Here is a 27,201-nt window from a genome sequence, read left to right on the forward strand (position 1 = left end):
AGGTGTCATGTTAGTGTTTTTCCAGCCTTCCCTGACTCCAGGAATTCCTGAATGATCACCACCAGCACGTTCACTATCTCTTCAGTTATCTCCCATCGAACTCTGGGGTGTAGTCCATCTGTCCAGGTGATTTATCCACTTTCAGACCTTTCAGCTTTTCTAGCACCTTCTCTTTGGCGATGGCCACCATTCTCAGCTCTGCCCCCTGTATTTGGGATATTGCTCGCGTCTTCCACCATGAAGACTGATGCAAAGTAACTATTCAGTTCCTCAGCCATTTCCTTGCTCCCCACGACTATCTCTCCAGCGGTCCAGTGTCCACTTTTGCCTCTCTTTTGCCCTTTATACATCTAAAGAAACTCTTACAGTCTTCCTTTACATTACTGGCTAGCTTACCCTCATATTTAATCTTCTGAGCCTGACGTCGGTGGTGGGAAAGTTGCTGGAGAGGGTACTGAGGGATAGGATCTATTTATATTTAGAAAAGAATGGGCTTATCAGCGATAGGCAACATGGTTTTTTGCGGGGGAGATCTTGCCTTACCAACTTAATAGAGTTCTTCAAGGAAGTGACCAAGTTGATAGATGAAGGAAGGGCTGTTGATGTCATATACATGGACTTTAGTAAGGTGTTTGATAAGGTTCCCCATGGTAGACTAATGGAGAAAGTGAAGTCACATGGTGTGCAGGGTGTTCTAGCGAGGTGGATAAAGAACTGGTTGAGCAACAGGAGACAGAGAGTAGTAGTTGAAGGGAGTTTCTCGAAATGGAGAAAGGTGACCAGTGGTGTTCCACAGGGGTCAGTGCTGGGGCCACTGTTGTTTGTGATATACATAAATGATCTGGAAGAGAGCACTGTTGGTATGATCAGCAAGTTTGCAGATGACACAAAGATTGGTGGAGAAGCAGAAAGCATAAGGGACTGTCAGAGAATACAGGAGGATATAGATAGACTGGAGAGTTGGGCAGAGAAATGGCAGATGGTGTTCAATCCAGGCAAATGTGAGGTGATATATTTTGGAAGGTCTAATTCTAGAGCGAATTATACAGTGAACGGAAGAGCCTTGGGAAAAGTTGATGGGCAGAGAGATCTGGGAGTGCAGGTCCATTGTACCCTGAAGGTTGCTGCACAGGTGGATAGAGTGGTCAAGAAGGCATATGGTATGTTTGCCTTCATTGGACAGGGGTATCGAGTATAAGAGCTGGCAAGTCATGTTAACATTGTACAAGACATGGGTTCAGCCAGATTTAGAATAAGGTGTACAGTTCTGGTCGCCACATTACCAAAAGGATGTGGACGCTTCGGAGAGGGTGCAGAGAAAGTTTACGAGGATGTTGCCTGGTGTGGAAGGTGCGAGCTGTGAAGAGAGGTTGAGTAGGTTAGGTTTATTTTCATTCGAGAAAAGGAGATTGAGGGGGGGGGCCTGATTGAGGTTTACAAAGTCATGAAGGGTATAGACAGGGTGGGTAGAGACAAGCTTTTTCCCAGGGTGAAGGATTCAATATCGAGAGGTCACGATTTCAGGGTGAGAGGTGGAAAGTTTAAGGGGGATACACGCGGCAAGTACCTCACACAGAAGGTGGTGGGTGTCTGGAACGTGTTGCCAGCAGAGGTGGTAGGGGCAGGCATGGTAGATTCATTTAAGATGCGTCTGGACAGGTACATGAGTAGGTGGGGAACAGAGGGATACAGATGTTTAGGAATTGGGCGACAGGTTTAGACAGTGGATTTGGATTGGCTCAGACTGAGAGGGCCGAAGGGCCTGTTCCTGGGCTGTAAATTTTCTTTGTTCTTTTTTCTTTCTCCCTCCTTATTTCTTTTCTTGTTGCCCTCTGTTGGTCTTTGTCAGCTTCCCAATCCTCTGGTTTCCCACTGCTCTTTGCCACATTATATACTTTCTCTTCTGTTTTTCAGCTCTCCCTGCCTTCCTGAGTCAGCCACGGTTGCCTCATCCTCCCTGTACCATGCTTCTTTATCCTCGGGATGCTCTGTCTTCTGAATTATTCCCAGAAATTCCTGCCATTGCTGTTCCATTGTCTTTCTTGCTTGGCTCGTCTTGATTCCTGATGAAGGGCTTTTGCCCGAAACATCGATTTTCCTGCTCCTCGGATGCTGCCTGACCTGCTGTGCTTTTCCAGCAACACACTCTTGACTCACACCCCTGTCCCAGTCATTTCTCGCCAGCTCCTCCCTCATGCCTCTGTTGTTTCCTTTATTCGGCTGTAACACTGTTACCTCGGATTCTACCTTCTCCCTCTCAAATTGCAGAGTAAATTCAATCAGATAAAGGTCACTGCCTCCGAAGGGTTCCTTCACCCTCAGCTCCCTTATCAATCTGCCTCACTGCACAACACCAAACCCAGTATTGCCTGGTCCCTCATGGGCTCCACCACAAGCTGCTCCAAAAAGCCATCTCCTAGACATTCCACAAATTCCTTTCCTTGCGATCCACTGCCAACCTGATTTTCCCAGTTCACCTGGATACTGAAACCCCCCATGATCACTGTAACTTTGCCTTTCCTCCACATCTTTGCTATCTCCAGGGGTACCTTGCGCCCCAGCTCCTCAGTACTGTTTGGCAGCCTGTACATAACTCCAACTATGGTCCTCATACCTTTGCAGCATAAAAACCTCATCCCACCCCAGATTCTACACCATCTGACTCCACCTTATTTCTTACTATTGATTTAATTTCATTTCTTACGAATAAAGCAACCCCACCCCTCTGCCCACCTGCCTCTCTGTTTGATCGGATGGATGTCCTTGAATGTGCAGCTCTCATCCTGACCCCCTTGCAGCCATGTCTCCGTGATGCCCACCACTTGGACCATCTCAGACACCCCCCTCCCCTTCCTGGATCTCTCCGTCTCTATCTTCGGCATCGACTCAACACAGACATGTATTTCAAATCCACTGACTCCCACAGTTACCTGGACTACACCTCCTCCCACCCTGCCTCCTGTAAAAACACTATCCCTTATTCCAAATTCCTCCACCTCCGCTGCATCTGCTCCCAGAATGACCAATTCCATTCCAGAACATCCCAGATAGCCTCCTATTTCAAAGACCACAATTTCCCCTCCCACGTGTTCAATAATGCCCTCCAGCGCATCTCCTTCACTTCCTGCACCCGCGCCCTTGAACCCCACCCCTCCAATCGCAACATGGATACAACTCCCCCTGTCCTCACCTTCCACCCCACCAACTTCGGGAGAGAACGCATCATCCTCTGCTATTTCCACCACGTACAAATAGACTCCACCACCAGGGGTATATTTCCTTCCCCACCTTTATCTGCACTCTGCAGAGACCATTCCATCTGTGACTCCCTTGCACACCCCCCGCCAACCCACCCTCCACTCCCGGCACCTTCTCTTGCCACTGCAAGAGGTGTAAAACCTGCTCCCACATCTCTCCCCTCACCTCTATCTGAGGGCCCAAAGGATCCTTTCATATATGACAGAGATTTTCCTGCATATCCAAACATCTCATCTACTGTGTCCTTTGCTGTCGATGTGGTCTCCTCTACATCAAGGAGACAGGACTTACGGAACGTTTCAGGGAACATCTCTGGGACACCCGCACCAATCAACCACACCGCCCGTGGCCCAACATTTCAACTCCCCCTCCCACTCTGCCAAGGACATGGAGGTCCTGGGCCTCCTTCACCACCGCTCCCTCACCACCAGACGCCTGGAGGAAGAACACCTCATCTTCCACCTCGGAACACTTCAACCCCAGGGCATCAATGTGGACTTCAACAGCTTCCTCATTTCCCCTTCCCCCACCACCCTCCCCTGCCCCCGCCACCCTCCCCTGCTTCCACCATCCTCCCCAGAGTGGGGTGGGGGTCTGGAATGTTCTGCCTGGGAAAGTTGTTGAAACAAAAAATGTCACAACATTTATAAAGCACTTGGATGAGCACTTGAAGTGTCATAACATTCAAGATGAAGGGAATTGGGATCAGTGTAGATTCAGTGTAGTTCTAGTGTTACAGACTTGGTGGTCTAAGGGCCTGTTCCGTACAATATGATTCGATGATTCTAACAACGCAGACTGAGCAGATTGTCATATCAAACAGTTGCTAAGGCTGATGTGATGTAGATTCTGGTGATTAGGAACATGTTTGTCCAGTGAATCACTTCCAGCAGCAGTTCCCAGTGATTTGTGTAATTATCAAAAGGACCACCAAGATCCTCAGACTGCACCTTCCAAACCCATGACCTCCTCTATCCAAAAGGACAAGGGCAACAGATACAATGGAACACCAGCTCCTGGAAGTTCCTGTCCAAGCCACTCACCATCCTGACTTGGATTTTCCTTCACTGTCACTGGGTCAAAATCCTGGAATTCCATCCCTGAGGACATTGTGGGAATACCTACAGCACATGGACTGCAGCAGCTCAAGAAGCAGCTCGCACCCACCTTCTGAAGAGGCAACTAGGGATGGGTATTAAATACTGGGCCCAGCCAGTTGGATGCTGCCTGAGCTGCTGTGCTCTTCCAGCACCACTAATCCAGAATCTGGTTTCCAGCATCTGCAGTCATTGGTTTTACCCAGCCAGTGACATCCAAGTCCCAAGAAAACTTGCAGGTAAGGTGATTTTGTTTAGGTAAGTTAGTGGAGGTACTATTGTGTTTTCTTGCTGGAGTTTTGGTGAGATCTGTTGGATCTGGAAGGGTCTATTGTTCCATTGAGGCAGGGAGGAGAGAGGAGTTTCTCAATCTGTGAACAAAAGGCCAAAGATGATTTTATGAAAGATGTCGCCTCTCTTCACTGCACCACCACCTGACATGGAGGACAGTGTTCAGTGAGGAATGGAGCACTGAGCCACTCAGATGGAGCAGGTAGAGGAGGGTGCTCCAGCCTCAGTCCTCTTCACCTACGCTCCTGTTACTCAGACATATGTCAGCAATGTGCAAGGTACCTACCATTCACAGGGTTCTTACTCTGATTCTGGAATTCATTATCCCGTCATACCCTCACAGGGTAAGAACATAGGAACAGGAGGAGGCCATTCAACCCCTCAAACCTGTTCTGTCATTCAATGAGATCATGGCTGCTCTCTGACCGAGCTCCATATGCCTGCCTTTGGTCGATATCCCTGAATACAGTACAGGTTGTAGTATCTTTTCAAGCACTTCCAAAGCATATAACACCAACACAGATTAGATACAGAGTGAAGTGTTCTCTGCTATGAACATTTTCAGAAGGCTACACCGCCATTTAATATTTCAATAGAAAATGCTCATCTACCATCCACTTGTAGGTCAGAGTGATATTGGCTCAAAATGTGGGTATAACTGTTCCATGTTGCTTCTAATAAAAAGCAAGATCTACTCACATATTCTTTTTGAGATCCAGAATTACTTCGACTCTATCTAACTCCACTGAAATGCTGATGTTATCTGGTTGGCTCCACTGCACAGAAAACAAAACAACGCATAGCATTGGTACAGTAAAGATGACATACATATAGGCAGAAACGTTTCTCATTTGTTCATAGACGTTGCTGGCTCCCTAGATTTGCTTCCCATTCCCATTGCCCAAGCTTGTCGAGAAAAGAAATAGTATTCTGCACTTCTATGGTACTGGGTGTTGTGAATCAATCTGTGTGGACGACAGACTGAGTCTGAACAAAATACAATAAGGAGAGAACAAAAGACTGGTGCTTACTGTGAGGAACTGACCTGGAAAGATAATGCAGGTTAAGAATTCTGTCGACAAATCAGTTCAAGATGTCAGTATACTCAGAGACTGGCTGCTGATTGGATGTTGGATTGGCCAATCCAGAGAGCCAGCCAACCACAAAGAATGTCAAAAAAGAAAGAGAAACCAAAGGTTTTGGTATGGTGTTTGGGTGGAGGCAGTGCTGTTTTGGAAACTGGTTTGTTTGGTTTTGCTCTCTCGAGTTATTGTCCAGGCTGAAGGGCCTGTTTCCATGCTGCGTTACTCTCCGACTTCAGTTATCAACTTGTTGAAAGTCCTGAGAAAAGAATCCCTGTCCATATCAAATTAGGAAAAGTCTCAGGAGATCAGCGGAAGCTGATTCCAATGACTACTCACTTCAGAATTCAAACAAGATACCATTCTATTCCGTCTGTTATACAGCCCATCAGATTTCATGAAAGCTGAGCATTTGTCACTGAAATTATTACCTAAATAGTAACTTACGATGGTTTCTTTTGAAGCTAGCAGACCTATGCCTTATCACACACTTCACCTACAACAACAAAACCTACAGACAAACCAACAGAACACCCATGGGATCTCTGATATCAGGGTTCTCAGCAAAGGCAGTAATACAGAGACCCTGAACAAACTGCTCTGCCAACCCAAACTCTGGGTCTGCTACGTGGATGACACCTTTGTCATCAGTAAATGAAACAAATGAGAGGAAACCTTCAAGACCATCAATAATACCCTGACTGGCATCAAATTCACTAAACAGGAGGAAAACAACAACACACTGCCATTCCTCGATGTCACAGTGGAGCGAACAGCCAATGGGGAACTTCAAACCAGCATCTACTGGAAAACAGCACACACCGACCAAATACTGAACTACAGAACCAATCATCCCAACACCCACAAACAAAGCTGCATCAGAACATTATTCCAATGAGCCAACACACACTGCGGCACAGAGTAACTACGCAGAGCAGAGAAAAATCACCGATACTGTGTATTCAAAAAGGACGGGTACCCAATGAACACAGTCCGCTGATTTCTGAAGCAGACAAAACACGTCCAGAAACCCTAGTCACTCTCCCCTACATTAAAGACATCTCGGAAATGACTGCCAGGCTACTCAGAGCCCTTGGCAAAAGGCAAAACTAATGTCATTTACAAAATACCGTGCGAGAACCGTAACAAACACTACATTGGACAAACAGATAGAAAACTAGCCACCAGGATTCATAATCACCAACTAGCCACAAAATGACATGACCCTCTCTCACTAGTATCCTCACGTACAGATGAGGAAGGACACCACTTCGACTGGGACAACACATCCATCCGAGGACAAGCCAAACAGAGACACGTACGAGAATTCCTAGAAGCATGGCATTCCAACCGGAACTCTATCAACAAACACATCGAGTTAGACCCCATCTACCACCCCCTGAGAAAAGGAACAGGAAATGACATCACCAACCCAAAGAAACCCAAACATGTAAATAGAAAGCAGGAATTTTCAGCATTACTTCGCCTGAGGCCCACTGTAGATGTTACCTAGTAGGGTGACGAAACATCTGAAAATGAACCTTCCAGCTCAGCGAGCAAACCTACATCCAGGAATGGATCTGGCTGGGTTACTTTTCGGAGGGTTGGTGGAGAATTGTTTGGTGAAATGGCCTGTTTCCACACTGTCGAGATTCGAAGTTCTAATAATTGCTTTTGATGAGAAGTTCCTCTGCTCTTGTCATCCAAGGTTCCTTAACCTTTCCATTCCTTGCCTATCTCGGTGGGACAAAGTTATCCAACAGTCGCAACAAGGGCTCCTTAAACAGCCTCCATGTTTCTGCTGTGCATTTCCTGTCGAACAATTGTTCCCAATTTATACTCCACAGCTCATGTCTAATACCAGTGTAATTTCCCCTCCCCCAATTAAATACCTTCCCATACTGTCTGCTCCTATCCCCCTCCCCCAATTAAATACTTTCCCATACTGTCTGCTCCTATCCCCCTCCCCCAATTAAATACCTTCCCATACTGTCTGCTCCTATCCCCCTCCCCCAATTAAATACCTTCCCATACTGTCTGCTCCTATCCCCCTCCCCCAATTAAATACCTTCCCATACTGTCTGCTCCTATCCCCCTCCCCCAATTAAATACCTTCCCATACTGTCTGCTCCTATCCCCCTCCCCCAATTAAATACCTTCCCATACTGTCTGCTCCTATCCCTCTCCCCCAATTAAATACCTTCCCACACTGTCTGCTCCTATTCCCCTCCCCCAATTAAATACCTTCCCATACTGTCTGCTCCTATCCCCCTCCCCTAATTAAATACCTTCCCATACTGTCTGCTCCTATCCCTCTCCCCCAATTAAATACCTTCCCATATTGTCTGCTCCTATCCCCCTCCCCCAATTAAATACCTTCCCATACTGTCTGCTCCTATCCCCCTCCCCCAATTAAATACCTTCCCATACTGTCTGCTCCGAACCCCCTCCCCCAATTAAATACCTTCCCATACTGTCTGCTCCTACCCCCCTCCCCCAATTAAATACCTTCCCATACTGTCTGCTCCTACCCCCCTCCCCCAATTAAATACCTTCCCATACTGTCTGGTCCTACCCCCCTCCCCCAATTAAATACCTTCCCATACTGTCTGCTCATACCCCCCTCCCCCAATTAAATACTTTCCCATACTGTCTGCTCCTATCCCCCTCCCCCAATTAAATACCTTCCCCTACTGTCTGCTCCTATCCCCCTCCCCCAATTATATACCTTCCCAACCTGTCTTCTCCAATCCCCCTCCCCCAATTAAATACCTTCCCATACTGTCTGCTCCTATCCCCCTCCCCCAATTAAATACCTTCCCATACTGTCTGCTCCTATCCCCCTCCCCCAATTAAATACCTTCCCATACTGTCTGCTCCTACCCCTCCCCCAATTAAATGCCTTCCCATACTGTCTGCTTCTATCCCCCTCCCACAATTAAATACCTTCCCATACTGTCTGCTCCTATCCCCCTCCCCCAATTAAATACCTTCCCATACTGTCTGTTCCTATCCCCCTCCCCCAATTAAATACCTTCCCATACTGTCTGCTCCTATTCCCCCCCCCCCAATTAAATACCTTCCCATACTGTCTGCTCCTATCCCCCTCCCCCAATTAAATACCATCCCACACTGTCTGCTCCTATCCCCCTCACCAATTAAATACCTTCCCATACTGTCTGCTCCTATCCCCCTCACCAATTAAATACCTTCCCAAACTGTCGGCTCCTATACCCCCCCAATAAAATACCTTCCCATACTGTCTGCTCCTATCCCCCTCCCCCAATTTAATACCTTCCCATATTGTCTGCTCCTATCCCCCTCCCCCCAATTAAATACCTTCCCATACTGTCTGCTCATATCCCCTCCCCAATTAAATACCTTCCCATACTGTCTGCTCCTACCATCTCTCCCAATTAAATATCTTCCCACACTGTCTGCTCCTATCCCCCTCCCCCAATTAAATACCTTCCCATACTATCTGCTCCTATCCCCCTCCCCCAATTAAATACCTTCCCATACTGTCTGCTCCTACCCCCCTCCCCCAATTAAATACCGTCCCATACTGTCTGCTCCTACCCCCCTCCCCCAATTAAATACCGTCCCATACTGTCTGCTCCTATCCCCCTCCCCCAATGAAATACCTTCCCATACTGTCTGCTCGTATCCCCCTCCCCCAATTAAATACCTTCCCATACTGTCTGTTCCTATCACCCTCCCCCAATTAAATACCTTCCCATACTGTCTGCTCCAATCCCCTCCACCAATTAAATACCTTCCCACACTGTCTGCTCCGATCCCTCCCCCCCCAATTAAATACCTTCCCATACTGTCTGCTGCTATCCCCCTCCCCCAATTAAATACCTTCCCATACTGTCTGCTCCTATCCCCCTCCCCCAATTAAATACCTTCCCATACTGTCTGCTCCTATCCCTCTCCCCCAATTAAATATCTTCCCACACTGTCTGCTCCTATCCCCCTCCCCCAATTAAATATCTTCCCACACTGTCTGCTCCTATTCCTCTCCCCTCAATTAAATACCTTCCCATACTGTCTGCTCCTATCCCCCCCCCAATTAAATACCTTCCCATACTGTCTGCTCCTATCCCCCTCCCCATTTAAATACCTTCCCATACTGTCTGCTCCTATCCCCCTCCCCAATTAAATACCTTCCCATATTGTCTGCTCCTATCCCCCTCCCCAATTAAATACCTTCCCATACTGTCTGCTCCTATCCCCCTCCCCAATTAAATACCTTCCCATACTGTCTGCTCCTACCCCCCCTTCCCCAATTAAATACCTTCCCATACTGTCTGCTCCTATCACCCTCCCCCAATTAAATACCTTCCCATACTGTCTGCTCCTATCACCCTCCCCCAATTAAATACCTTCCCATGCTGTCTGCTCCTATCCCCCTCCCCCAATTAAATACCTTCCCATACTGTCTGCTCCTACCCCCCTCCCCCAATTAAATACCTTCCCATACTGTCTGCTCCTATGCCCCCCCCCAATTAAATACCTTCCCATGCTGTCTGCTCCTATCCCCCTCTCCCAATTAAATACCTTCCCATACTGTCTGCTCCTATCCCCCTCCCCCAATTAAATACCTTCACATACTGTCTGCTCCTATCCCACTCCCCCAATTAAATACCTTCCCATACTGTCTGCTCCTATCCCCTTTCCCAATTAAATACCTTCCCATACTGTCTGCTCCTATCCCCCTCCCCCAATTAAATACCTTCCCATACTGTCTGCTCCTATCCCCTTTCCCAATTAAATACTTTCCCATACTGTCTGCTCCTAACCCCCTCCCCCAATTAAATACATTCCCATACTGTCTGCTCCTATCCCCTTTCCCAATTAAATACTTTCCCATACTGTCTGCTCCTATCCCTCTCCCCCAATTAAATACCTTCCCATACTGTCTGCTCCTTTCCCCCTCCCGCAATTAAATACCTTCCCATACTGTCTGCTCCTACCCACCCCCCAATTAAATACCTTCCCATACTGTCTGCTCCTATCCCCCTCCCCCAATTAAATACCTTCCCATACTGTCTGCTCCTATCCCCCTCCCCCAATTAAATACCTTCCCATACTGTCTGCTCCTATCCCCCTCCCCCAATTAAATACCTTCCCATACTGTCTACTCCTATCCCCCTCCCCAATTAAATACCTTCACATACTGTCTGCACCTATCCCCCTCCCCCAATTAAATACCTTCCCATACTGTCTGCTCCTATCCCCCTCCCCCAATTAAATACCTTCCCATACTGTCTGCTCCTATCCCCCTCCCCCAATTAAATACCTTCCCATACTGTCTGTTCCTATCCCCCTCCCCCAATTAAATACCTTCCCATACTGTCTGCTCCTATCCCTCTCCCCCAATTAAATACCTTCACATACTGTCTGCTCCTATCCCCCTCCCCCAATTAAATACCTTCCCATACTGTCGGCTCCTATCCCCCCCCCCAATTAAATACCTTCCCATACTGTCTGCTCCTATCCCCCCCCCCCCAATTAAATACCTTCCCATACTGTCTGCTCCTATCCCCCGTCCCCAATTAAATACCTTCCCATACTGTCTGCTCCTACCCCCCTCCCCAATTAAATACCTTCCCATACTGTCTGCTCCTATCCCTCTCCCCAATTAAATACCTTCACATACTGTCTGCTCCTATTCCCCTCCCCCAATTAAATACCTTCCCATACTGTCTGCTCCAATGCCCCCCCCCCCAATTAAATACCTTCCCATACTGTCTGCTCCTATCCCCCTCCCCCAATTAAATACCTTCCCATACTGTCTGCTCCTATCCCACTCCCCAATTAAATACCTTCCAATACTGTCTGCTCCTATCCCCCTCCCCCAATTAAATACCTTCCCATACTGTCTGCTCCTATCCCCCTCCCCCAATTAAATACCTTCCCACACTGTCTGCTCCTATCCCCCTCCCATAATTAAATACCTTCCCATACTGTCTGCTCCTATCCCCCTCCCATAATTAAATACCTTCCCATACTGTCTGCTCCTATCCCCCTCCCATAATTAAATACCTTCCCATACTGTCTGCTCCTATCCCCCTCCCATAATTAAATACTTTCCCATACTGTCTGCTCCTATCCCACTCCCCCAATTAAATACCTTCACATACTGTCTGCTCCTATCCCACTCCCCCAATTAAATACCTTCACATACTGTCTGCTCCTATCCCCCTCCCCCAATTAAATACCTTCCCATACTGTCTGCTCCTATCCCCCTCCCCCAATTAAATACTTTCCCATACTGTCTGCTCCTATCCCCCTCCCATAATTAAATACCTTCCCATAATGTCTGCTCCTATCCCCCCCAATTAAATACCTTCCCATACTGTCTGCTCCTATCCCCCTCCCATAATTAAATACCTTCCCATAATGTCTGCTCCTATCCCCCCCAATTAAATACCTTCCATACTGTATGCTCCTATCCCCCTCCCCCAATTAAATACCTTCCCATACTGTCTGCTCCTATCCCCCTCCCCCAATTAAATACCTTCCCATACTGTCTGCTCCTATCCCCCTCCCCCAATTAAATACCTTCCCACACTATCTGCTCCTATCCCCCTCCCCCAATCAAATACCTTCACATACTGTCTGATCCTATCCCCCTCCCCCAATTAAATACCTTCCCATACTGTTTGCTCCTGTCCCCCTCCCCCAATTAAATACCTTCCCATACTGTCTGCTCCTATCCCCCTCCCCCAATTAAATACCTTCCCATACTGTCTGCTCCTATACCCTCCCAATTAAATACCTTCCCATACTGTCTGCTCCTATCCCCCTCCCCCAATTAAATACCTTCGCATACTGTCTGCTCCTATCCCCCTCCCCCAATTAAATACCTTCCCATACTGTCTGCTCCCATCCCCCTCCCCCAATTAAATACCTTCCCATACTGTCTGCTCCTCTCCCCCTCCCCCAATTAAATACCTTCCCATACTGTCTGCTCCTCTCCCCCTCCCCCAATTAAATACCTTCCCATACTGTCTGCTCCTATCCCCCTCCCCCAATTAAATACCTTCCCATACTGTCTGCTCCTATCCCCCTCCCCCAATTAAATACCTTCCCATACTGTTTGCTCCTGTCCCCCTCCCCCAATTAAATACCTTCCCATACTGTCTGCTCCTACCCCTCCCCCAATTAAATACCTTCCCATACTGTCTGCTCCCATCCCCCTCCCCCAATTAAATACCTTCCCATACTGTCTGCTCCTATACCCTCCCAATTAAATACCTTCCCATACTGTCTGCTCCTATCCCCCTCCCCCAATTAAATACCTTCCCATACTGTCTGCTCCCATCCCCCTCCCCCAATTAAATACCTTCCCATACTGTCTGCTCCTCTCCCCCTCCCCCAATTAAATACCTTCCCATACTGTCTGCTCCTATCCCCCTCCCCCAATTAAATACCTTCCCATACTGTCTGCTCCTATCCCCTCCCCCAATTAAATACCTTCCCATACAGTCTGCTCCTATCCCCCTCCCCCAATTAAATACCTTCCCATACTGTCTGCTCCTATCCCCCTCCCCCAATTAAATACCTTCCCATACTGTCAGCTCCTATCCATCTCCCCCAATTAAATACCTTCCCATACTGTCTGCTCCTATCCCCCTCCCCCAATTAAATACTTTCCCATACTGTCTGCTCCTATCCCCCTCCCCCAATTAAATACCTTCCCATACTGTCTGCTCCTATCCCCCTCCCCCAATTAAATACCTTCCCACACTGTCTGCTCCTATCCCCCTCCCCCAATTAAATACCTTCCCATACTGTCTGCTCTTATCCCCCTCCCCCAATTAAATAACTTCCCATACTGCCTGCTCCTATCCCTCTCCCCCAATTAAATACCTTCCCATACTGTCTGCTCCTATCCCCCTCCCCCAGTTAAATACCTTCCCATACTCTCTGCTCCTATCCCCCTCCCCCAGTTAAATACCTTCCCATACTCTCTGCTCCTATCCCCCACCCCCAGTTATATACCTTCCCATACTGTCTGCTCCTATCCCCCTTCCCCAATTAAATACTTTCCCACACTGTCTGCTTCTACCCCCCTCCCCCAATTATATACCTTCCCATACTGTCTGCTCCTATCCCCCTCCCCCAATTAAATACCTTCCCACACTGTCTGCTCCTATTCCCCTCCCCCAATTAAATACCTTCCCATACTGTCTGCTCCTATTCCCCTCCCCCAATTAAATACCTTCCCACACTGTCTGCTCCTATTCCCCTCCCCCAATTAAATACCTTCCCACACTGTCTGCTCCTATCCCTCTCCCCCAATTAAATACCGTCCCATACTGTCTGCTCCTATCCCTCCCCAATTAAATACCTTCCCATACTGTCTGCTCCTATCCCCCTCCCCCAATTAAATACCTTCCCATACTGTCTGCTCCTACCCCCCCTCCCCCAATTAAATACCTTCCCATACTGTCTGCTCCTATCCCTCTCCCCCAATTAAATACCTTCACATACTGTCTGCTCCTATCCCCCTCCCCCAATTAAATACCTTCCCACACTGTCTGCTCCTATCCCCCTCCCATAATTAAATACCTTCCCATACTGTCTGCTCCTATCCCCCTCCCATAATTAAATACCTTCCCATACTGTCTGCTCCTATCCCCCTCCCATAATTAAATACCTTCCCATACTGTCTGCTCCTATCCCCCTCCCATAATTAAATACTTTCCCATACTGTCTGCTCCTATCCCACTCCCCCAATTAAATACCTTCACATACTGTCTGCTCCTATCCCACTCCCCCAATTAAATACCTTCACATACTGTCTGCTCCTATCCCCCTCCCCCAATTAAATACCTTCCCATACTGTCTGCTCCTATCCCCCTCCCCCAATTAAATACCTTCACATACTGTCTGCTCCTATCCCCCTCCCCCAATTAAATACCTTCCCATACTGTCTGCTCCTATCCCCCTCCCCCAATTAAATACTTTCCCATACTGTCTGCTCCTATCCCCCTCCCATAATTAAATACCTTCCCATACTGTCTGTTCCTATCCATCTCCCCCAATTAAATACCTTCCCATACTGTCTGCTCCTATCCCCCTCCCATAATTAAATACCTTCCCATAATGTCTGCTCCTATCCCCCCCAATTAAATACCTTCCATACTGTATGCTCCTATCCCCCTCCCCCAATTAAATACCTTCCCATACTGTCTGCTCCTATCCCCCTCCCCCAATTAAATACCTTCCCATACTGTCTGCTCCTATCCCCCTCCCCCAATTAAATACCTTCCCACACTATCTGCTCCTATCCCCCTCCCCCAATCAAATACCTTCACATACTGTCTGATCCTATCCCCCTCCCCCAATTAAATACCTTCCCATACTGTTTGCTCCTGTCCCCCTCCCCCAATTAAATACCTTCCCATACTGTCTGCTCCTATCCCCCTCCCCCAATTAAATACCTTCCCATACTGTCTGCTCCTATACCCTCCCAATTAAATACCTTCCCATACTGTCTGCTCCTATCCCCCTCCCCCAATTAAATACCTTCGCATACTGTCTGCTCCTATCCCCCTCCCCCAATTAAATACCTTCCCATACTGTCTGCTCCCATCCCCCTCCCCCAATTAAATACCTTCCCATACTGTCTGCTCCTCTCCCCCTCCCCCAATTAAATACCTTCCCATACTGTCTGCTCCTATCCCCCTCCCCCAATTAAATACCTTCCCATACTGTTTGCTCCTGTCCCCCTCCCCCAATTAAATACCTTCCCATACTGTCTGCTCCTACCCCTCCCCCAATTAAATACCTTCCCATACTGTCTGCTCCCATCCCCCTCCCCCAATTAAATACCTTCCCATACTGTCTGCTCCTATACCCTCCCAATTAAATACCTTCCCATACTGTCTGCTCCTATCCCCCTCCCCCAATTAAATACCTTCCCATACTGTCTGCTCCCATCCCCCTCCCCCAATTAAATACCTTCCCATACTGTCTGCTCCTCTCCCCCTCCCCCAATTAAATACCTTCCCATACTGTCTGCTCCTATCCCCCTCCCCCAATTAAATACCTTCCCATACTGTCTGCTCCTATCCCCTCCCCCAATTAAATACCTTCCCATACAGTCTGCTCCTATCCCCCTCCCCCAATTAAATACCTTCCCATACTGTCTGCTCCTATCCCCCTCCCCCAATTAAATACCTTCCCATACTGTCAGCTCCTATCCATCTCCCCCAATTAAATACCTTCCCATACTGTCTGCTCCTATCCCCCTCCCCCAATTAAATACTTTCCCATACTGTCTGCTCCTATCCCCCTCCCCCAATTAAATACCTTCCCATACTGTCTGCTCCTATCCCCCTCCCCCAATTAAATACCTTCCCACACTGTCTGCTCCTATCCCCCTCCCCCAATTAAATACCTTCCCATACTGTCTGCTCTTATCCCCCTCCCCCAATTAAATAACTTCCCATACTGCCTGCTCCTATCCCTCTCCCCCAATTAAATACCTTCCCATACTGTCTGCTCCTATCCCCCTCCCCCAGTTAAATACCTTCCCATACTCTCTGCTCCTATCCCCCTCCCCCAGTTAAATACCTTCCCATACTCTCTGCTCCTATCCCCCTCCCCCAGTTATATACCTTCCCATACTGTCTGCTCCTATCCCCCTTCCCCAATTAAATACTTTCCCACACTGTCTGCTTCTACCCCCCTCCCCCAATTATATACCTTCCCATACTGTCTGCTCCTATCCCCCTCCCCCAATTAAATACCTTCCCACACTGTCTGCTCCTATTCCCCTCCCCCAATTAAATACCTTCCCATACTGTCTGCTCCTATTCCCCTCCCCCAATTAAATACCTTCCCACACTGTCTGCTCCTATTCCCCTCCCCCAATTAAATACCTTCCCACACTGTCTGCTCCTATCCCTCTCCCCCAATTAAATACCGTCCCATACTGTCTGCTCCTATCCCTCCCCAATTAAATACCTTCCCATACTGTCTGCTCCTATCCCCCTCCCCCAATTAAATACCTTCCCATACTGTCTGCTCCTACCCCCCCTCCCCCAATTAAATACCTTCCCATACTGTCTGCTCCTATCCCTCTCCCCCAATTAAATACCTTCCCATACTGTCTGCTCCTATCCCCGTTCCCCAATTAAATACCTTCCCATACTGTCTGCTCCTACCCCCCCCAATTAAATACCTTCCCATACTGTCTGCTCCTATCCCCCTCCCCCAATTAAATACCTTCCCATACTGTCTGCTCCTATCCCCCTCCCCCAATTAAATACCTTCCCATACTGTTTGCTCCTATCCCCCTCCCCCAATTAAATACCTTCCCATACTGTCTGCTCCTATCCCCCCCCAATTAAATACCTTCCCATACTGTCTGTTCCTATCCATCTCCCCCAGTTAAATACCTTCCCATACTGTCTGCTCCTATCTCCCTCCCCCAATTAAATACCTTCCCATACTGTCTGCTCCTATCCCCCTCCCCCAATTAAATACCTTCCCACACTGTCTGCTCCTTCCCCCCCCCAATTAAATACCTTCCCATACTGTCTGACCCTACCCCCCTCCCCCAATTAAATACCTTCCCATACTGTCTGTTCCTATCCATCTCCCCCAATTAAATACCTTCCCATACTGTCTGCTCCTATCCCCCTCCCCCAATTAAATACCTTCCCATACTGTTTGCTCCTATCCCCCTCCCCCAATTAAATACCTTCCCATACTGTCTGCTCCTATCCCCCCCCAATTAAATACCTTCCCATACTGTCTGTTCCTATCCATCTCCCCCAATTAAATACCTTCCCATACTGTCTTCTCCTATCCCCCTCCCCCAATTAAATGCCTTCCCATACTGTCTGCTCCTATCCATCTCCCCCAATTAAATACCTTCCCATACTGTCTGCTCCTATCCCCCTCCCCCAATTAAATACCTTCCCATACTGTCTGCTCCTATCCCCCTCCCCCAATTAAATACCTTCCCATACTGTCTGCTCCTATCCCCCTCCCCCAATTAAATACCTTCCCATACTGTCTGCTCCTATCCCCCTCCCCCAATTAAATACCTTCCCATACTGTCTGCTCCTATCCCCCTCCCCCCAATTAAATACCTTCCCATACTGTCTGCTCCTATCCCCCTCCCCCAAGTAAACACCTTCCCATACTGTCTGCTCCTATTCCCCTCCCCCAATTAAATACCTTCCCATACTGTCTTCTCCTATCCCCCTCCCCCAATTAAATACCTTCCCATACTGTCTGCTCCTATCCCCCTCCCCAAATTAAATACCTTCCCATACTGTCAGCTCCTATACCCTCCCAATTAAATACCTTCACATACAGTCTGCTCCTATCCCCCTCCCCCAATTAAATACCTTCGCATACTGTCTGCTCCTATCCCCCTCCCCCAATTAAATACCTTCACATACTGTCTGCTCCCATCCCCCTCCCCCAATTAAATACCTTCCCATACTGTCTGCTCCTGTCCCCCTCCCCCAATTAAATACCTTCCCATACTGTCTGCTCCTATCCCCCTCCCCCAATTAAATACCTTCCCATACTGTCTGCTCCTATCCCCCTCCCCCAATTAAATACCTTCCAATACTGTCTGCTCCTATCCCCCTCCCCCAATTAAATACCTTCCCATACTGTCTGCTCCTATCCCCCTCCCCCAATTAAATACCTTCCCATACTGTCTGCTCCTATCCCCCTCCCCAATTAAATACCTTCCCATACTGTCTGCTCCTATCCCCCTCCCCCAATTAAATACCTTCCCATACTGTCTGCTCCTATTCCCCTCCCCCAATTAAATACCTTGCCATACTGTCTGCTCCTATCCCCCTCCCCCAATTAAATACCTTCCCATACTGTCTGCTCCTATTCCCCTCCCCCAATTAAATACCTTCCCATACTGTCTGCTCCTATCCCCCTCCCCCAATTAAATACCTTCCCATACTGTCTGCTCCTATCCCCCTCCCCCAATTAAATACCTTCCCATACTGTCTGCTCCTATCCCCCTCCCCCAGTTAAATACCTTCCCATACTCTCTGCTCCTATCCCCCTCCCCCAGTTAAATACCTTCCCATACTGTCTGCTCCTATCCCCCTCCCCCAATTAAATACCTTCCCATACTGTCTGCTCCTATGCCCCTCCCCCAATTAAATACCTTCCCATACTGTCTGCTCCTACCCCCCTCCCCCAATTATATACCTTCCCACACTGTCTGCTCCTATTCCCCTCCCCCAATTAAATACCTTCCCATACTGTCTGCTCCTATTCGCCTCCCCCAATTAAATACCTTCCCATACTGTCTGCTCCTATCCCCCTCCCCCAATTAAATACCTTCCCACACTGTCTGCTCCTATTCCCCTCCCCCAATTAAATACCTTCCCACACTGTCTGCTCCTATTCCCCTCCCCCAATTAAATACCTTCCCATACTGTCTGCTCCTATCCCCCTCCCCCAATTAAATACCTTCCCACACTGTCTGCTCCTATCTCCCTCCCCCAATTAAATACCTTCCCATACTGTCTGCTCCTATCCCCCTCCCCCAATTAAATACCTTCCCATACTGTCTGCTCCAATCCCCCTTCCCCAAATAAATACCTTCCCATACTGTCTGCTCCTACCCCCCTCCCCCAATTAAATACCTTCCCATACTGTCTGCTCCGATCCCTCTCCCCCAATTAAATACCTTCCCATACTGTCTGCTCCTATCCCCCTCCCCCAATTAAATACCTTCCCATACTGTCTGCTCCTACCCCCCTCCCCCAATTAAATACCTTCCCACACTGACTGCTCCTATCCCCCTCCCCCAATTAAATACCTTCCCATACTGTCTGCTCCTATCCCCCTCCCCCAATTAAATACCTTCCCATACTGTCTGCTCCTATCCCCCTCCCCCAATTAAATACCTTCCCATACTGTTTGCTCCTATCCCCGTTCCCCAATTAAATACCTTCCCATACTGTCTGCTCCTATCCCCCTCCCCCAATTAAATACTTTCCCATACTATCTGCTCCTATCCCCCTCCCCCAATTAAATACCTTCCCATACTGTCTGCTCCTATCCCCCTCCCCCAATTAAATACTTTCCCATACTGTCTGCTCCTATCCCCCTCCCCCAATTAAATACCTTCCCATACTCTCTGCTCCTATCCCCCTCCCCCACTTAAATACATTCCCATACTGTCTGCTCCTATCCCCCTCCCCCAATTAAATACCTTCGCATACTGTCTGCTCCTATCCCCCTCCCCCAATTAAATACCTTCCCATACTGTCTGCTCCTATTCCGCCCCCAATTAAATACCTTCCCATACTGTCTGCTCCTATCCCCCCCCAATTAAATACCTTCCCATACTGTCTGCTCCTATCCCCCTCCCCCAATTAAATACCTTCCCATACTGTCTGCTCCTCTCCCCCTCCCCCAATTAAATACCTTCCCATACTGTCTGCTCCTATTCCCCTCCCCCAATTAAATATCTTCCCATACTGTCTGCTCCTATCCATCTCCCCCAACTAAATACCTTCCCACACTCTCTGCTCCGTTCCCCCTCCCCCAATTAAATACCTTCCCATACTGTCTTCTCCTATCCCCCTCCCCCAATTAAATGCCTTCCCATACTGTCTGCTCCTATCTATCTCCCCCAATTAAATACCTTCCCATACTGTTTGCTCGTATCCCCCTCCCCCAATTAAATACCTTCCCATACTGTCTGCTCCTATCCCCCTCCCCCAATTAAATACCTTCCCATTCTGTCTGGTCCTATCCCCCTCCCCAATTAAATACCTTCCCATACTGTCTGCTCCTATCCCCCTCCCCAATTAAATACCTTCCCATACTGTCTGCTCCTACCCCCCCAATTAAATACCTTCCGATACTGTCTGCTCCAATCCCCCTCCCCCAATTAAATACCTTCCCATACTGTCTGCTCCTATCCCCCTCCCCCAATTAAATACCTTCCCATACTGTCTGCTCCTATCCCTCTCCCCCAATTAAATACCTTCCCATACTGTCTGCTCCTATCCCCCCCCCCCAATTAAATACCTTCCCATACTGTCTGTTCCTATCCATCTCCCCCAATTAAATACCTTCCCACACTGTCTGCTCCTATCCCCCTCCCCCAATTAAATACCTTCCCATACTGTCTGCTCCTGTCCCCCTCCCCCAAGTAAATACCTTCCCATACTGTCTGCTCCTACCCCCCTCCCCAATTAAATACCTTCCCATACTGTCTGCTCCTATCCATCTCCCCCAATTAAATACCTTCCCATACTGTCTGCTCCTGTCCCCCTCCCCCAATTAAATACCTTCCCATACTGTCTGTTCCTATCCATCTCCCCCAATTTAATACCTTCCCATACTGTCTGCTCCTGTCCCCCTCCCCCAATTAAATACCTTCCCATCCTGTCTGCTCCTATCCCCCTCCCCCAATTAAATACCTTCCCATACTGTCTGCTCCTATCCCCCCCTAATTAAATACCTTCCCATACTGTCTTCCCTTATCCCTCTCCATGGCTTTGGAGAGTGGTGGACGTGGTGTCCATGGATTTTAGCAAGATGTTTGGTAAGGTTCCCCATGGTCGGCTCATTTAGAAAGTAAAGAGGCATGTTATACAGGGAAAGCAATCTGTCTGGATACAGAATGGGCTGGCCCATAGGAGACAGCAGGTGGTGGTAGATGGATGGTATTCAGCCTGGAGCTCGGTGACCAGTGACGGTCCATAGGGATCTGTTCTGGAACTTCTGCTTTTAGTGATTTTTATAAATGACTTGGTTGAGTAAGTGAAGTGTCAGTAAGTAAGTTTGCCGATAACACAAAGATTGATAGAGTTATGGATAGTGTGGAGGGCTGTTGTAGGTTACACCGGGACATTGACAGGATGCAGAGCTGGGCTGAGACGTGGCAGATGGACTTCAACCTGGAAAACTGTGAAGGGGTTAATCTTGGAAGGTGAATCTAAATACAGATTACAGGGTTAAAGGCAGGATTCTTGGCAGTGTGTAGGAACAGAGGGATCTTGGGGTCCACGTCCATAGATCCCTCAGAGTTGCCACCCAAGTTGATAGGGTTGTTAAGAAGGTGTATGGTGTGTTGACTTTCATTAACAGGTGGATTGAGTTTAAGAGCCGCGAGGTTATGCTGCAGCTTTATAGAGCCCTGGTTAGACCACACGTGGAATATTGTGTCCAGTTCTGGTTACCTCATTATAGGAAGGATCTGGAAGGTTTAGAGAGGGTGCAGAGGAGATTTGCCAGGATGCTGCCTGGACTGGAGGGCATGTCTTATGAAGAAAGGTTGAAGGAGCTAGGGGTTACTCATTGGAGTGAAGAAGGATGAGAGGTGACCTGATAGAGGTGTACACGATGATGAGAGGCATAGACAGAGTGGATAGGCAGAGACTTTTTCCCAGGGTGGAAATGTCTATCATGGGGGGGGCGTAATTTTAAGGTTATTGGAGAAAGGATTAGGGGAGATGGCAGAGGGAGGTTCTCTACACTGAGATTGGTGGGTGTGTGGAATGCCAGTGATGGGAGTAGAGTCAGGGACATTCGGGACATTTAAGCGACTCTTGGATGGGCACATGGATGATAGTACAATGCAGGATATGGAGGTTAGTCTGATCTTAGAGTAGGATGAAAGGTCAGCACAACATCGAGGGCCGAAGGGCCTGTACTGTTCCATTTTCTAACAGGACAGTGTTGAGGTGCAGTCTGAAACGTGGTTTTATTGTTTGTATTGAGAGCATTTTTTCTCTCTTTTTTTTAAAAAATATGTTTAGATGTTGAAGAATATCTGCAGACCCATGTGAATCTGTCTCAGTGACTAATCACTATGGTAACTAACTGCAAACAATACCAGTCCCGAGACTTGGACATGGTCAGTCAGCTGCTCAGGGTGGTCAGAGTCAGGAAACTCTGCACATCGTGGGTGAGGTAGAGCAAGGTGGGGGGGCACCCTGTTCCTGGTGGGGCATGTGTGGAGAGGGTGCTGAGGGGGTGAGTAGGCTGTGCAGAAGAGATTCCGGGTTATTCAGGGTCAGAGGTTAATGAGGATGAGAGAGAGTGGGGAAGATATTGCAGGAAATGGTGGGTATCGTTGTAGAGATGGAGTGAGTGTGAGGTATCAACGAGAAGATGATGGCACCTTCACTGGCAGAGTAGAGAAGGTCATTGATGTACAGCACAGAAACAGACCCTTCAGTCCGACGTGTCCATACCGACCAGGTATCCTAATAGTCCAAACTCGTCCCATTTGCCAGCACTTGGCCCGTGTCCATCTAAACCCTTCCCATTCATTTACCCATCCAGATGCCTTTTCAAGCACTTGGTTTTGGAGTGCCGCTCCTTCATCAGGTGGTTGTGGAGCTTAGCGTTGTTACCTATCCCGAAATCCGGAAGCAAAAGCAGGACATGAGATAGCTTTGGCAAATAGGGTTAAGGAGAATCCAAAGAGATTTTACAAATACATTAAGGACAAAAGGGTAACTAGGGAGAGAGTAGGGCCCCTCAAAGATCAGCAAGGCGGCCTTTGTGTGGAACCACAGAAAATAGGAGAGATACTAAATGAATATTTTGCATCAGTATTTACTGTGGAAAAGGATATGGAAGATATAGACTGTAGGGAAATAGATGGTGACATCTTGCAAAATGTCCAGATTACAGAGGAGGAAGTGCTGGATATCTTGAAACGGTTAAAGGTGGATAAATCCCCAGGACCTGATCAGGTGTACCCGAGAACTCTGTAGGAAGCTAGACAAGTGATTGCTGGGCATCTTGCTGAGATAGTTGTATCATCGATAGTCACAGGTGAGGTGCCGGAAGACTGGAGGTTGGCAAACGTGGTGCCACTGTTTAAGAAGGGTGGTAAAGACAAGCCAGGGAACTATAGACCGGTGGGCTTGACGTCAGTGGTGGGCAAGTTGTTGGAGGGAATCCTGAGGGACAGGATGTACATGTATTTGGAAAAGCAAGGACTGATTAGGGATAGTCAACATGGGTATAGGGTTAGGGTGAGAGAGGAAAGATATAAAGGGACCTAAGGGGCAACTTTTTCACACAGAGGGTGGTACGTGTATGGAATGAGCTGCCAGAGGATGTGGTGGAGGCTGGTACAATTGCAACATTTCAGAGGCATTTGGATGGGTATATGAATAGGAAGGGTTTGGAGGGATATGGGCCGGGTGCTGGCAGGTGGGATTAGATTGGGTTGGGATATCTGGTCGGCATTATCAGGTTGGGCCGAAGGGTCTGTTTCTGTGCTGTACATCTCTATGACTATATCTATGGCACTATAGGAAAAATATCAGTCCAACAAACACTTCAATACCTCCTCACTCCCAATGTCAATCTGCTCAAGACCTTCTCATTATTTGTGTCTGCTCCCTTCTCCTCCCGAGTCAAGGCAGGTGTGAAATAATCATTTCGCAATGTCCCACAATCCTCTGGCTTCATGAACAGATTTCCCCCTTGGTCCCTGGGGGAATGGGCCCTGCTCTTTCTCTGGTTATTCTCTTCCCCGTCATATTGTTGTCGAATATTGTGGGATTCTCCCTAATCTTGCCTGCTAGCATTTTCTCACGCCCCCTCTTTGTTCCCCTAATTGCTTTCTTACATTCCTCCCTGCATTTTATATCCTCAGAGTGTTACAAGGGGACATAAATTTAAGGTGAAGGGTGGAAGGTATAGGGGGGATGTCAGGGGTGGGTTCTTTACCCAGAGAGTGGTGGGGGCATGGAATGCGCTGCCTGTGGGAGTGGTAGAGTCAGAATCATTGGTGACCTTTAAGCAGCAATTGGATAGGTACATGGATGGGTGCTTAAGCTAGGACAAATGTTCGATCAACATCGTGGGCCGAAGGGCCTGTTCTGTGCTGTGTTGTTCTATGTTCTATGTTCTATTCGGGCCTGCATTGTTTCATTCCTTTTGCAACTCTTCTCCCTGTTATAAGATGCACTGCAGAAATTCACCAAAGGTCCTCAGGCAAAACATCTTCCAAACCCACGACAACTTCCATCTGGAAGGACAGGGACAGCAGATACATAGAAACACCACCCCCTTCAAGTTCCCTTCCAAGCCCCTCACCATCCTGACTTGGAAATATATCCTGTTCCTTCACTGTCACTGGGTCACAATCCTGGAATTCCCTCCCTCAGGGCATTGTGGGTCAACCCCCAGCACCTGGACTGCAGTGGGTCAAGAAGGCAGCTCACCCCCACCTTCTCAAGGGGGCAACTAGGGATGGTTAATCATTAACTTGTTAATCAAACTGTGAGCCAAATTAAATCCAATCGGATTAATTACCTGTGGAAGGACAGTTACACTCCGTTTCTGTTTCCCTGCTAAGACATACGGGAACATAAACTTGTAATCTTTCAGTTTTTTGAAAAGGTTTCTCTGGGTCAACTTGTAACCTGTTGAAAAAAAACGACATAAGAACAAAGGTTTGAAGATGCTGAAACTCTGGAAGTTGTACTGCTATTTGAAAAGGGAATAACAGATAGTTTGTACTTTTTACTCTCACTGTGACAAATTACTGTCAGAAATATTTGATGGAGAAGTCATTCAGAAAACCTCAGATTGACCAGGTCAGGAGGAATGTTTTATTCGTCTACCAATAAAATATTAGAGGAGGGTTGATAAATGCACAGCATTTGATGTTTTCTGAATGGATTTTAACAACAGATTTTAAACTCCCACACTCACTCAAGAAAGCAGTTAGAGAGAGCCAATAAATGTTGGCTGAGCCAGCAATGGCCATATTCTGTGAACACAAATAGAAACATTGGAAATCAGTGCAGGAGTAGGCCACTCGGCCCTTTGAGTCTGCCCCACCATTCAACATGATCATGGCATGATGCAGTCTCAGTGTCCCATTCCCACCCTCTCCCCGTATTCCCTTTGATCCCTTTAACCCCAAGGCCCATGTCCAGTTCCCTCTTGAATCTATCAAATGAACTGGCCCCAACAGCTTCCTGTGGGAGAGAATTCACAGCTCTCTGAGGGAAGACATTCTTCCCCATCTCAGTCCTGAATGGCTTACCCCTTATCCTTACACTGTGACCCCTAGTTCGGGACTTCCCCAACATCCGGAACATACATCTTCCTACACCTAGCCTGTCTAGTCCCATCAGGATTTTATATGTTTCTCTGAGATTCCCCTCATTCTTCTGAATTCTAGTGAGTACAAGCCCAGTTGATCCAGTCTTTCCTCATAAGTCAGTCCTGCCATCCCGGGTATCAGGCTGGTGAACCTTCACTGGACTCCCTCAATAACAAGAATGTCCTTCCTCAGACTCAGACTCAGACTCAGAGACTAAACCTCCAGCCAAACCTCCAGCCTCACTTAGACCCTGTATAACTGCAGCAAGACATCCTGACTCCGAAACTCTAATCCTCTCACTATGAAGGCCAGCATGGCATTAGCTTTCATTACTGCCCGCTGCACCTGCGTGCCAACCTTCAGTGACTGTTCCACCATGACACCCAGGTCTCGCTGCACCCTCACCTTTTCCTAAACTGCTCCCTTCCTGGTTTTGTGACCAAAGTGGATCACCTCCCATTGATCCACATTAGATCTCATTTCCCAAGTATGTGTCGTCTCAGCCAGTCTGCCCAAGTCACCCTGCAGCCTCTCAGCATCCTCCTCACAGCGCATACTGCCACCCAGCTTAGTGTCATCTGCACATTTGGAGATATGGCATTCAATTCCTTCATCCAATTTGTTCATATATATTGTGAACAGTTGGGGTCCCAGCACTGAACCCTGTTCCCTGAACCCAGCACTGAACCCTGTGGGATTCCACTTGTCACTGCCTGACACTATGAAAAGGACCTGTTTATTCCAACTCTCTGCTTCCTGTTCACCAAACAGTTCTCGATCCGTGTCAATACATGACCTCCAATACCATGAGATTTAATTTTCCTCACTAACCTTGTCGAACATAGAACATTCCAGTGCAGTACAGGCCCTTGGGCCCTCGGCGTCGCACCGACCTGTGGAACCAATCTGAAGTCCCTCTAACCCACACTATTCCATTCTCATCCAGATGTTTATCCAGTGACCATTTAAATGGCCTGCCATCGTTGCCAATTGCCATGCCCTCTCTCCTGTGCTGTGTTTGATCTTTCGGGAAGGAAACTGCCATCTTCACCAGGTCTGGCCTACTTGTGACTCTTGTGTGGAACCTTGTCAAAATCCAGATCCTCAACATTTACTCAGTCTTCATTGTCTAGTTTATTGGTCATATCTTCAAATAATTCCAGGAGATTTGTCAAACATGACTTCCCTTTAGTGAATCCATGCTGACTGGGACCAATTCTATCACTACTTTCCAAATACTCAGTTATTCCATCCTTGATAATCGACACCAGGGTATATTTTAAAACGTGTTGGGTAATGGTTGATAGTGCTTTGTTGAATAGAAACATGTTTCCAGAGGGTTCAGTCTGAGGTCCCTTGTTTTTCT

The 27,201-nt window shown here is 47.9% G+C and overlaps 1 protein-coding gene across 1 annotated transcript in view; it reads right to left on the reverse strand.

Moving 5' to 3' along the window:
- Positions 1-26,295, reverse strand: part of LOC148152303 (disintegrin and metalloproteinase domain-containing protein 8-like) — a 187,728-nt gene extending 161,433 nt beyond the window's left edge. Inside the window, exons 1-3 of the mRNA XM_087986266.1 lie at positions 26,241-26,295; positions 25,037-25,146; positions 5,346-5,422 (exon numbers count right to left, since the gene is read on the reverse strand). Of these exons, the coding sequence (XP_087842392.1) occupies positions 5,346-5,422; positions 25,037-25,146; positions 26,241-26,295 (242 nt within the window). The remainder of the gene's footprint in view (positions 1-5,345; positions 5,423-25,036; positions 25,147-26,240) is intronic.
- Between the last annotated feature and the right edge of the window lie 906 nt (positions 26,296-27,201).

The sequence above is a fragment of the Chiloscyllium plagiosum genome, unplaced genomic scaffold, assembly GCF_037043375.1.
Source record: "Chiloscyllium plagiosum isolate Xiang-an unplaced genomic scaffold, Cpla_swu_hap1 HiC_scaffold_1, whole genome shotgun sequence".
NCBI lineage: Eukaryota > Metazoa > Chordata > Chondrichthyes > Orectolobiformes > Hemiscylliidae > Chiloscyllium > Chiloscyllium plagiosum.